The 13,080-nt window shown below is 41.0% G+C and overlaps 1 protein-coding gene and 1 long non-coding RNA gene across 4 annotated transcripts in view; one reads left to right on the forward strand and one right to left on the reverse strand.

Annotated features, from left to right (window-relative positions):
• Window positions 1–13,080, reverse strand: part of SBF2 (SET binding factor 2) — a 528,888-nt gene that overhangs the window by 14,170 nt on the left and 501,638 nt on the right. For all 3 annotated transcript variants that reach the window (XM_063608381.1, XM_003818147.6, XM_055094099.3), the window contains one exon: window positions 3,166–3,292. In XM_063608381.1, coding sequence (XP_063464451.1) covers window positions 3,166–3,292 — 127 coding nt within the window. The remainder of the gene's footprint in view (window positions 1–3,165; window positions 3,293–13,080) is intronic.
• The window catches only part of LOC112441166 (uncharacterized), a 31,211-nt gene that overhangs the window by 12,517 nt on the left and 5,614 nt on the right, over window positions 1–13,080 (forward strand). The gene's annotated exons all lie outside the window — the stretch shown is intronic.

Below are 13,080 nucleotides of genomic sequence, written 5' to 3' on the forward strand. Positions count from 1 at the left end.
GTGGGTGGCCTAACATCCAGAGAGGAGGCTGGGTAGCTGATTTCTACTGAGGCTTCGGCAATGACATTCTAGGATTCGAAATGCATGTTTATGTGTTGTTGTTTTTGAGACAGGGTCTCAACCCTGTCACCCAGGCTGGAGTGCAGTGGTGAGATCTCGGCTCACTGCAGCCTTGACCTCCTGGGCTCAAGTGATCCTCCCACCGCAGCCTCCTGAACAGCTGAAACTACAGGAGTGCGCCACCACACCCAGCTAATTTTTGTGTGTGTGTGTGTGTGTGTGTTTTTTTTTTTTTTTTGGTAGAGATGGGGTTTCGTCATGTTGCCCAGGCTGGTCTTGAACTCCTGGGGCTCAAGCAAGCCGCCCGCCTCAGCCTCTCAAAGTGCTAGGATTATAGGTGTGAGCCATTGCACCCAGCCTGTGTTTATGACTTTTAAGAGGAAACATGTTTCATAGGATGGAAATGCTTATATTTTCAAATAATCATGATAATCTTTCAATATATACCAAACATACCTTTTTATCCACATCATTGTATTTAATCTTTTCAACAGCCCTGTGTGATAGGCAGGGCTGTTTAGTTTTTCAGATGAGAAAACTGAGACTCAGAGATGAAGTAATTTACCCAAAGTTACTGACATTTTCTGATCCTTGATCTACGGCTCTACCTGTGGGACCAGTGGTGGGTCTCAGACTTGGCAGCATGATGGGCTCACCTGGGGAGTTTTTATTTTTTATTCTTTATTTTTGAGACAGGGTCTCACTCTGTCACCCAGGCTGGAGTGCACTGGTGCGATCTCAGCTCACTGCAACCTCTGCCTCATGGGGTCAAGAAGTTCTCGTGCTTCAGCCTCCCAAATAGCTGGGATTACAGGCACATGCCACCACGCCTGGCTAATGTTTGTGTTTTTAGTAGAGATGGGGTTTCGCCGAGTTGGCCAGACTGGTCTCGAATTCCTGGCCTCAAGCAATTCACCCACCTTGGCCTCCTCAAAGTGCTGGGATTACAGGCGTGAACCACCGTGCCTGGCCTTACCTGGGGAGTTTTAAAAGCTGTTGATGCCTGGGCCTTACCATCACAGATTCTGATTTAAGTGGTTGGGGATGTTGCCTGGACCTTGGAAGTTTTAAAAGCTCCCCAGGTGATTCTAATGTTCAGTCAAGTCTGAGAACCACTGCACTAGACCTTGTTGCTTCTCTAATGAAGAGAACCATCATCTGCTATAGGAGAAGCCTTGGTCTTTGGCCACATCTGCATGCTGCTAAGGTAATTTGCTGATCAGCTTAATTCAGCAAAACAAACTGCTTTATTAAAAAACCAAAAACTTAGCCTGGGCAAGATGGCAGAACCCTATGTCTACAAAAAATACAAAAATTATGTGGGCATGGGGGCACATGCCTGTGGTCCCAGCTACTCAGGAGGCTGAGGTGGGAGATCGCTTGAGTCCCAGTGGCAGAGGTTGCAGTGAGCCGAGATCCTGCCACCGCACTCCAGCCGGGGAGACAGAGGAGACCCTGCCTCAAAAACAAAACAAAACAAAACAAAATACCACTCCCCCCCTGCCCACGAAACAAAAAAACAAACCAAAAAAACCCCAAAAAACACAACTACTCCAAGGAGGCAAATACCTGCGTTTTACTCCCAATATTTGTACATGTTGTTCCTTTCAGTGATAAAGCTGAGTGACATGGTGACCCCTGTAGGTACAGGTCAGTCCACTTAAGACCAGGCCTGGCCAGGCGTGGTGGCTCACGCCTGTAATCCCAGCACTTTGGGAGGCAGACTGCTTGAGGCCAGGAGTTCAAGACCAGCCTGGCCAACATGGTGAAACCTTGTCTCTACTAAAAATACAAAAATTAGCCAGGCATGGTGGCACAGGCCTCTAATCCCAGCTACTAGGGAGGCTGACGCAGGAGAATTGCTTGAACCTGGGAAATAGAGGTTGCAGTGAGCCAAGATTGCACCAATGCACTCCAGCCTTGGAGACAGAGTGATACAGTCAGTGGGACTCCGTCTCAAAAAAAAAGAAAAAAAAAAAAAAGACCAGGCCTGGGGCAGTTGTAACCAGTTACACTTACTACCTTCCCAATAAGCAGTATGCAGATGCTTAAGAAATTAAGGTTTCTGATTGTGATGTGAAGAATAACAATTCCATGAGTCAACAAAGGTCTGGAAGTATAAACAGGGTGGAAAATGGTCTCACCAGTGCTCTTTCCCTTATCAAAAGTATGCAATATCATACTAGACAATTTCAATAGGATGCCCTGGAAAGCAGTATTTCCTGATTTCAGATTTCAAACTGAGAACATCAGTAAATATTTTCTTGGAATTGAGAGTCCTCTTTATGGTACTGAGTGCATATAATATATTGAACAGAACTGATTTTTGTTTGCTTAACAAAAATGGTCATGTGTTTCCTCTCCCCCGTAACAGTTATAAAAGTAAGAATGTAAAATCCCCTTGGGAAATGTTTTTACCGGGGCTGACTTTCAGAATCTACTCATTACAACTATCATTGCTATTAAAAAAATAGTTCATCACTATCATTACTAATGCTAGTGATGTCTAAAATTTATTGAGCGCTTACTATGCGCTAGTGACTGGGCTAAGAGGCTAAGTGACTGTGTGAAGTTTACAACTTTTTCCTCATGTGATCATCATGGCCCTGACAGGTGGGATGGTATTACTGTCCTTGTTTTAAAGATGAGGAAACTGAGGCTCAGAGAGGTACTTAACCCCTCCCCAAAATACTCAGTTGGTAACTGGCAATGCTGGGATTTTACCCTGGTCTGTTTCGTCTAGAGCACAGGGTCTTAGCTGTATGCAAGCTGCCTCCAAGGGCAGGCACCCTTCCTACCAGAGTGCATCAGGGTTGGAAAAACTATGAGTCAAATGTTTCTTCTCAAACAGTGTGATCACTTTGAGGTATCAAAATAGTAAACATATTTAATTTTAGAAAGATGCTATAGGAATGACCACCTGCTAAGAGCTAACGTGGCACATAATTTCAGAATTTGGCCACTTATCCACTCCTCTATATTCATAGTTCAGAGTTAAACCTTAACTCAGCTTGTCAGTCTTGGGGATAGTTACATTATTAGAATTTTCATTAAAAACATGCAGAACTAACAAAAAAGATGAAACAAGGGCATACAAACACATACCGTGCTCTAATCTTTCATAGTCTGAATCCAGGAGAAATGTTTTAAAGCGATTAGACACATAGTGGAAAGCCAAGAACTTTAAGTAATAGAGATTGAATTCAAACTCAGTTGGATACTGGTTGTGAACCTGAAACACACAAGGCAAAGAAAAGAGTAAGAATCAAACAGAACAAAAAGTGGATGCCAGGCCACTGAAGGCTTAACTGAAACATGCAGGAGACCATTCAGTCATTCACTCAACAAATACCTGAATCCATACCATAAGTAGAGATGGGAAGGGAACCAGCTTTTCCGAGCACCTACTGTGTGCCAGACACCAGACGAGGGTTTTTTTTTTTTTTTAAATAAACATAATCTCATTTAATCTCTATGGTATAGCAAGAGAGGCATTATTATCTCCACTTTACAACTGAGAAAGCATAAGATCAGCAAGATTAAGACATTTACCCAATGACATTAAACAGTAGTTAGTGAGCCCAATTTAACCCTGGCTTATTAGGCTCCAAAGTCTCTACCCCACTCACTACATTATACTGTGTTTGGCAAGTGATAGATATATATTAACATAAGTTACAGTTCTTGCTTTCCAGGCAACTGTGGTGTAATAGTGTGACATACAACAAGAAAAATTGTTCTTACAGAAGTTTGGCAATGAAAAGGATTGAGAAGAGAAGGTGGCTGCTTAAGGGGATGTTTTCTGGTCAAAAGAAATGTGTGTGTGTCTGAAGGCAATCCAGAAGGAGCCAATAGAGAAAACAAATTTTAGAAAAATTTGTCAGCTAATAACTAAGAGAATAAGATCCTGGGAAAGCAAGAATGAATGAGGCTCGGGCCTAGATTTAGGGAACAGCTTTGGAAACAGGGAGGGATGAAAGGTAAGCAAGAGAAAGATAGTTCAAGTGCCAAGGGAAAGGGCAGGAGCTAATGCCTTTTAGCCCTAATTTTTCATCAGTAAATTAGGCAGTGAGGTCATTGGGCACAGGAATAGGAATGAGTGAATGACATGGGAGGCAGAAAGCTGGGCAAAGCTTGGAATGGTCATTGAGCTATAGCATGCTTTAGGCAAACCGTATACAGACTGTGGAGCCATCTTATATTGGCAGAGGGTAGGCTGATGACCCTGTGACACTCCCCAGTCTGCCTCGCAATCTCACCTCTATATTGCTCAAACAATCTCTCATGACCAGCTAGAAAATTTTGTTTGGCTGAAGTAAGTTCCAATTATAATTGTACTTGCTCAAAAGCTGGTTCAAATTAACACTAAATTTAGGCAAGCTGTCTAAAAGTCAGCGTTCTCCTCCATGTTTAATTTGGCAATACGGACCTGTACTTAGTCAGCTGGGTCAGCCAAAGTGAGCAGGCATGTGTGTGATATGTTGATTGTCCAGTGGACCAGTGGGAATTTAAAGTCGTGATCTGGATATCATTGATTTATCAAAATTTATCATCTGGTTAGGAACCTGGTTTTCTGTGATCATTAAAGGGTTTTCTACATTTTCTTATTGGCTTTTGAATTGAACTAAAATTTTAGCTTGTAAGTAATGTAAAATAAAATGGATTTTAGGAAGATGCATTAAAAAAGAGTTTGACTCCTATGCAGTGGGCCTGCAAACCACGGAACTGCTTCCTTGATGTGAGCCAATGCCTTCCTGTTGCATCAGATCTCCACAGGACAGCAGAGCTTTCCATGGGACATGGCTCTGAATAGCTAGGTAGTGTGCCATACTCCAGGTTTGTAGAACTGTAAGCATTTGTATTAAGTAGAGTTTTCTCATCAGTGAAAATGAAGGGATAAGAAATCATGGGTTTCCTATGATCATGCAATACGAGCAACTAATTATAAAAACTGGCTGGGCGTGGTGGCTCACGCCTGTAATCCCAGCACCTTTGGGAGACCAAGGTGGAAGGATTTCGAGGCCAGGAGTTTGAGACCAACCTGGGCAACATAGTGAGACCTTTTCTCTACAAAAATTAAAACAAACAATTAGCTAGGTGTGGTGGCACGTGCCTGTAGCCCCAGCTACTCAGGAGGCTGAGGAGGAGGATCGCTTGTGTCCAGAAGTTTGAAGCTGCAGTGGAGCCACAATTGTGCCACTGTACTCCAGCCTGGGTGACAGAGACCCTGTCTCTGAATGAATGAATGAATGAATAAATGATAAAGGCTCAACTTGAGGAGTTTATAATTATAATAAAACAAGCAGATGTGACACATAATTAAGGATCAATATTAAAAAATACCTTTTATTTCCTTGTTTTGTTAGCCCTCTATGTGTGTCTCAGTAGTCAACCATGTCCCTTAATACAGCAATTCTCATTCAAACGCTTGCCTCTACTGATACTTATGCACAGCAAAGAAGGCCCTGGGTTTGACTCTCTAGTAGGCCTGGTTCTCTGGTCTTCCTGGCTCCTTTCTTAAGCATTGCTCAGACCTCAAGTTTCCCCCTCAACCTGTCCTGTAATGCCATACAGAGCTCTCCAGTCTGAGCTGTTGCTTTGGAATCAACAGCCCCACCCCAAGGAGCCAGTGATGGAGAGGGGGGTTACTCAGATTGTGGGTGCTGGGACAGAAGAAGGGGACAGGGCAACTAAGGATGGAACTTGGTTCCCTACCATCTGAATCCTGGGGAGGAGAAATCTGCAGTGTGCTCAGGCAGGGTGAGCTCCAAGGACAACTGCCCCAACAGCCCTTGGGATAAACCTTCAGTAGTCACAGGCCAGCCCCTCACTCACTGTTTCCAAGGGAGGAAGAGTTCTTTCCACTGAACCAGTCTACAATATGTTCTAAAATTTCTTTTAAAAATCTTTATTAAAGCCTCCAGGGCCAGGCGTGGTGGCTCACGCCTGTAATCCCAACACTTTGGGAGGCCGAGGCGGGCGGATCATGAGGTCAGGAGATTGAGACCATTCTGGTTAACATGGTGAAACCCTGTCTCTACTAAAAATACAAAAACAAAATTAGCTGGGCGTGGTGGCGGGCGCCTGTAGTCCCAGCTACTCGGGAGGCTGAGGCGAGAGAATGGCATGAAACTGGGAGGCGGAGCTTGCAGTGAGCTGAGATCGCGCCACTGCACTCCAGCCTGGGCAACAGAGCAAGACTCCGTCTCAAAAAAAAAAAAAAAACCAAAAAACAAACAAAAAACTGTATTAAAGCCTCAAAATAACATTTCTCTCAATGACTATTCTCCATAGAAACCAGATACCTCATACATACTTGTATCTTTTCTTGATTATTCTGATATTTAATCTACTCAGGAATACAATTTTGAAGACCCACTTCTGAGGTAAAAGTAGAATGGAAATATGGTCTTAAGTTGAACTTACAGGCATTTCAGGGAGATCATGTGCTCAGATTAAAAGTGAAACTTCTTTACAAGTCAAAAAATGCTTTCGTAGCCTAGTGTATTGGCCTCACCACAAGCCCTCTATAATTATGCTAGAAAGGTTAGACAATTTTCCAAGGCCTCTTGTACCCACTCCACTGGGACTGGAATTGGTGCTTGGAGAAAGCATCAAGGTGTATACGCTTGGGGGCACTATGCATGTGTCCTCCTGTGTGCCACAGGAGCACCTGCAGTCGCTAACTGGGGTTGAAAAACAAACCTCCCCCAAACTGGGGTTAACGATCAGGTCTACTGGAAGTGGAAGAGAAGATGCAGAGCAATTTGTTTTTTACTCTTCAGCAATAAAGTAACAAGCATGTAAACATTTCTTTGGTGGAAAAAGAAAAGTCAGATAGACCTCAAGGCTGGGTTGATTAGTACCTAGATACCACGTTTAGAATCCAACATTAAGAAACATAAGGAATTTTCTGAGATGTCTTTCTTCTATCATGTAAGAAGAAATGATGAGATGGCTGAACTCTTACGGTGCTTAGATTTCTAGGAAGCAAGAAAAATCATACTTTCTCCATTGAGTCCTGCACCCCAGTGACTCAGTTTGTCCAGTTCACTGGCTTCTTTTCCTCTTTGCCAATGGAACTCACCTAGACTCTTGTGATTTTAATTTGCATTTTCTAATGAAGAATGTCAACTTTTCATGTGCTTATTTGCATATCTTTGGTGAAATCAGTACAAATGTTTTGCCCATTTCAAAAATAAGCTGTTGGCCGGGCATAGTGGCTCATGACTATAATTCCAGCACTTTGAGAGGCTGAGGTGGGTGGATCACTTGAGGTCAGGAGTTTGTGACCAGCCTGGCCAATATGGTGAAACACCATTTCTGAGAAAAATACAAAAATTAGCTGGGCGTGGTTGTGCACACTTGTAATCTGAGCTATTAGGGAGGCTGAGGCGAAAGGATTGCTTGAACCTGGGAGGCGGGGTTGCAGTGAGCCAAGATTTTGCCACTGCACTCCAGCCTCAGGGAAGGAGCAAGATTCCATCTCAAAGGAAAAAAAAAAGGTTGTTTTCTTATTATTGAATTTTAAGGTTTCTTTATGTGTTCTAGATAAATCCTTCAGCAAATATATGGTTTACACATATTTTCTCCCACTGTGTGATTTGTCTTTTCATTTGCTTAACAGGGATTTTTAAAAAGTATTTATTTATTTATTTAAATTATTATTATTTTTTTGAGATGGAGTCTCGCTCTGTTGCCCAGGCTGGAGTGCAGTGGCACAGTCTCGGCTCACTGCAAGCTCCACCTCCTGGGTTCATGCCATTCTCCTGCCTCAGCCTCCCGAGTAGCTGGGACTACAGGCACCTGCCACCACGCCCAGCTAATTTTTTTGTATTTTTAGTAGAGAAGGGGTTTCACTGTGTTAGCCAGGATGGTCTCTATCTCCTGACCTCGTGATCCGCCTGTCTCGGCTTCCCAAAGTGCTGGGATTACAGGCGTGAGCCACCGTGCCTGGCCAAAAAAAAGTATTTATTATGTTTTTTAGAGGTGGGGTCTTGCTGTGTTGCCCAGGCTGGTCTTGAACTCCTGGGCTCAAGTGAACCCACCTTGGCCTCCCAAAATGCTGGGATTATAGGCTTGAGCCACCATACCCAGGATCAGCCTTGTAATATTTGTAGACTCTGTAGTGATGTCATCTTTCTCATTTCTAATATTGGTAATTTGTGTCTTTTTTTTCTCAAGCAGTCTAGCTAGAGGTTTATCAATTTTATTGATATTCTCAAAGAACAGCTTTTGGTTTCATTAGTTTTCTTTATTGTTGGCCACAAGATTTTGGGGACCTAAAGGCAAGTGTGCTTCAAATAAATTTAGCCTTATTATATTATGTAGAATTGGGAATGATAGGTATTTCAGCTAATAAATTAATTCTATGTCAGCATTTCCCTAAGTATGGTGATGAATAGAGTTTTAGGCTTCTCTCAGGTATCATCTGGATTTTGTTGTTCAAAATAATTTTGTATTTATTTTGTTGCAGGTTAAAAAGTATACAGACTTAAAAGACTAAACTGCATGAAGCATTTTAGTTTTGTTTTTCTGTTATGGAGTGAAACTTGCCAACTTCACTTATGTGTAAGAAGAGAATCTGAAATGGAATTTGGAGAAACATGAATTTATAGGGTCTTTTTTTTGCCCATGTGCCATTAAGTACTTTGTAAAATTTAAAGGCCTATAAAAATAAGCTATGACTCAAATCCCTGGAAAGATCAACATTTTGGAAGTAAAGTTTAATACATTAAAACTGGATTCTGCTTTCAGAATTATAAATATTGAGCTACAAGAGACACTATACATCAACACGTGAAAACCTGGATATGGTTAAACAGACCCTAGAAGAGTGTATAGCTAATATTAATTTTTGTTATTTCACAAATTAAGATTTAACAAACATTGTGTGCTTTGTGTTACATCCTTCCATATTACATGGCCTTAAATATTAAGCTTTGATGCAAAATTGCCTTGTTATAAAACAGATTGGATTATGTTCATTTTTGCCAGTTTGCAGTTGAATAGGAAGCAGACAGATAGCAGAAACTCTTGAATATACCAACAATCCATTAGCTACAGCTATTTTGCCAATATTACTGGATAAATTTTAGAATAACCAACCTGTGTGGGGGCAGCTTAGCTGCTCACATATGTGCTCACAAGGAAGGCTCATATCTTCAAAAGGCAAATAGCTTTTTTCTTTGGGGTAGGACCTAGCATAGTGCTGTCATAAGGTAACCGTGAGGAGAATCACATAAAGCCACACCAAAGTGAATCAATTTACAATTTGAATAAACTTTGGAATCACAGTAAAAAATACTGAAAAAGTTCTAAGATGCCCTCAAAGATTTGCTCTAATGCCGAAATAAAGGGGATGCTTTCTTCACGTTTTCATTCATACTATTCATGTTTTCTCCTGATATTATATTTTAAAAAGAAAGTTTACATAAAAATTTAATCTTTGTATATTGGATTTTTTTAAATTTGGCTCAACTATTTTAAGAAAAGGAAGTCCTGTAATGATATCATTTGAGCTAAGCCAATTTCTTTTAGAAGCAAAAAATCTGCCAGATGTTGCTATTATGAAACAGTGAGCTAGCATTTATAATTCATTTGACACCTGGATATACTGGCGTAAACAATGGCTTTTTATATGATGAGGCAGTTCTAATTTAAGTTCAGTGCTTCATCTGTTTTCTTGTAACTTTATTAGTACTAATGGACAAGCCTAGGCATATGTCCATGGACTGCCTTTTGGCATTCAATGTTAGAAATGGTTAATAAGCAGGGAACACATTCCATCTGGGAAAGCTTCACTTGCTGCTGTGTAATTTTGAACCTATTTTTTTGATGTTTCTGGGCCTAGTTCTGTTGTGTGTCCCTGAGAGACTGAGGGCAGCACTAATTCGAATTATCTGGTAAAAGCCAGAGTCATGTAAAGCACTAGTGTTCACTTGGAAGGCATTCAAAGAAGGCATTTTCTAATGCCTAAAACCAGTATGTCGAAGATGATGAAACACTACCTTATAATTAAGTCAGCAAGAGTCAGAAAAACTATTTGCTAACTATAGTCTTCTTAGATTCCTCTGTTTTTGAGTGAATAAACAATCCCTTTTCAGCACAAAATAATTTGCATCACCAAAGCTGATACCTCTGGTAGCCAAGCATGCTTTACTTACTGCAATTAAGGTCATGCGCTTGCTTTGCTATGACTTGTCTGCACTTAGGTTATTATGTATGAGGTATTAAGTGAAAGGAGGATTCAGGCAAATTCTTAAAAATTTATGTTTTAATTTAAAAAATTTTAATTTGGCACAGCCAGATTTGAAGTCATACTGATAGGGTCTCTAGATCCTGAACAATATTACTTTTTACAGTTTGTGAAGCATTCACCTACAAATAATCGAACTTTAATTAAAAGTTAACTTCTGTTTTTGATTTCAGAATCAACTGGTTTATATAAAACATTTGAATTTTAACTCTTGAAAAAAAAAACAGATGAATCTTAAATTCAGCTGATTAGTAAATAAAACAAAACAGCAGAAATTAAGCATATACCCCAAATTGTTTTAATTAACTTAGCCTTTTGTAGTTTTAGCATCTATTGTAATGTATTCTAAAGATAATAGGAATGTAAGTTATGCTACATCTTAGTGTATGTTAAATTGCTTTAATCATACCACTTAAGGGGTACTCACAGAATACAGGTTACCTTCCAGCATCTAGACCTCTCCCACTCCTCCCCGCCAGCCCCATCCCCAATAATAAAATAGAAGAATTTCATTCCAAGTAAGGATTATTGTACTTGGGAGACGATGATGTTCCCATCTTTGAGGACAGTGTATCTTACATGAGAACCTCCTATCTCTTACTGATTGTGAGTGGATTATTTCGCTGACCCTAATGTTTAGGTGTGCAGAATTCTGCAAGTTGAACATAGAGATTTAACATATTAAGTAGTCCATTTAACTTAAGCCAGATTTGGCTGTACAAGCTCATTCCCCTGGAATCCTCCCACATTAAAGGAATTTTTAAGAGGTAAAAAACCCAAAAGGGAGTGGGGAGAATGGGAGGAAACACAGCATTGGGCCAAAGCAATTCAGCAAATTTTTGAAAGATGGAAAATAGAAGGAAGAATAGCAGTAAATGATAGAAGAGGAGAAGCTATATTGGGATTCCTGCCAGGAGGAAAATGATTTGAGAAGGTAACAATTTGCTGTGTAAACCCAGAAAGGCTCAGGGCACAGAGGCCCAAGTATTGAGTAATGCAGGGGTGAAACGGAGGCTATCGTGGGACTAGCTGGAAGTCTATGGAGGCAGGAAAGGACCCCAGGTCCTTTCCCACCCCATGTAGTCATATGATTACCCTTTTCAGAGCAACAGATCGGAGGTTTATTTTCTGAAAAACAAACAAACAAAAAAACAAACCTGATAAGCTCTAGACTTGGGAACACCAGACACAACTGGGTTAGTGGAAACACTGAAAATAGCATGGAAAAAACGAAAAGCCTGCATACTGAACGGGGATTTCCCTGGACCTATTTCCTGCCCTGTTTCCATAAAGCAAGCAGCCAGACCTACAAGTACTTTCTGGGCCCCAGACAAATTCTTCTCCGTAGAAACAAGGTAGCTGCTGTTTTCTTTTTCTGGAACTCTAGTTTACTGAGATGTTGGACTTACTAATTAAAGATTATTGTTTTTTCCTCCAGATTTATTGAAGTATTATTTAAATATAAAATTTCCCTACTTTAAGTGTATAGTTTTATTAGTTTTGGTCACTGTACACAGTTGTGTAACCATCACCACAATCATGATACAGAACAGTTTCCTGACGCTGAAAAGTTTGCTTATGCCCTTTGCATGATGATTGATCCCCTCCCTTGGTCACTGGTCCCAGGCAGTCACTGATCTGCTTTCAGTCACTATGGTTTTGCCCTTTTTAGAATGTCATATAAATAAACTTATGTAGTAGTCTTTTCTGCCTGGCTTCTTTCACTGAACATAGTGATCACAAGATTGGTCAGTCTTTGTAATATAAATATTTCATTCCCTTTGTGTGCTGAGTGGTATTCCACTGAATTAATATGCCAGAATTTGTTCATCTCTTCATCGGTTGATGGACATTTGGTTTGTTTTTCATGCTACCCCTTTATAGTCACACTCACTTCCTTCTCCCCCACTATCTTGAATCTGGCAACCAATAATTTATGTATGATCTTGTCATTTTAAAATATTAGCTGGGCATGGTGGCTCACGCCTGTAATCCCAGTACTTTGGAAGGCCAAGGCAGATAGATCACCTGAGCTCAGGAGTTCAAGACTAGCCTGGACAACATGGCAAAACCCTATCTCTACCAAAAATACAAAAAATTAACCAGCTGTGGTGGTGTGCACCTGTGGTCCCAGCTACTTGGGAGGCCAAGGTGGGAAGACTGCGTGAGCCTGGGAGGCGGAGGTTGTAGTGAGCTGAGATCACACCACTACACTCCAACCTAGGTGACAGAGTGAGACTCTGTCTCAAAAAAAAAAAAAAAAAATATATATACATGGAATCATACTCAGTTGGACCCTTTGAGATTGCCTTTTTTTTCTTTCAATATAATGTCCTTGAGATCCCTTCAAGGTGTTGCATGTGCCAGTAATTCCTTTTTACTGTTGAGTAGTCGTCCACGGTATGGATGTATCCCAGATTGTGTAGCCATTCACCTACTGTAGGACAGACATTTTGGTTCCCCCCAGTTATATGCAAATTGGATATGTGGAAGGGTAATTCTTTAGGAAATGTGGAGCCACTGAAGGTTTTTGTTTGTTTGCTTTGAAGACTTTTGTGGAGGGGAATAAAAGGATTGTATCTGAGCTTTTGGAAGATTATGCCAGCAATTCTACTTAGGATATTCTAGATTTTTTTTTTTTTTCCCAAGACGGAGCCTCGCTCTGTCTCCCAGGCTGCAGTGCAGTGGGGGCTTCTCAGCTCAATGCAACCTCCGCCTCCCGGGTTCAAGCGATTCTCCTGCTTCAGCCTCCCAAGTAGCTG

The sequence above is a fragment of the Pan paniscus genome, chromosome 9 (assembly GCF_029289425.2).
Source record: "Pan paniscus chromosome 9, NHGRI_mPanPan1-v2.0_pri, whole genome shotgun sequence".
Classification (NCBI taxonomy): Eukaryota; Metazoa; Chordata; class Mammalia; order Primates; family Hominidae; genus Pan; species Pan paniscus.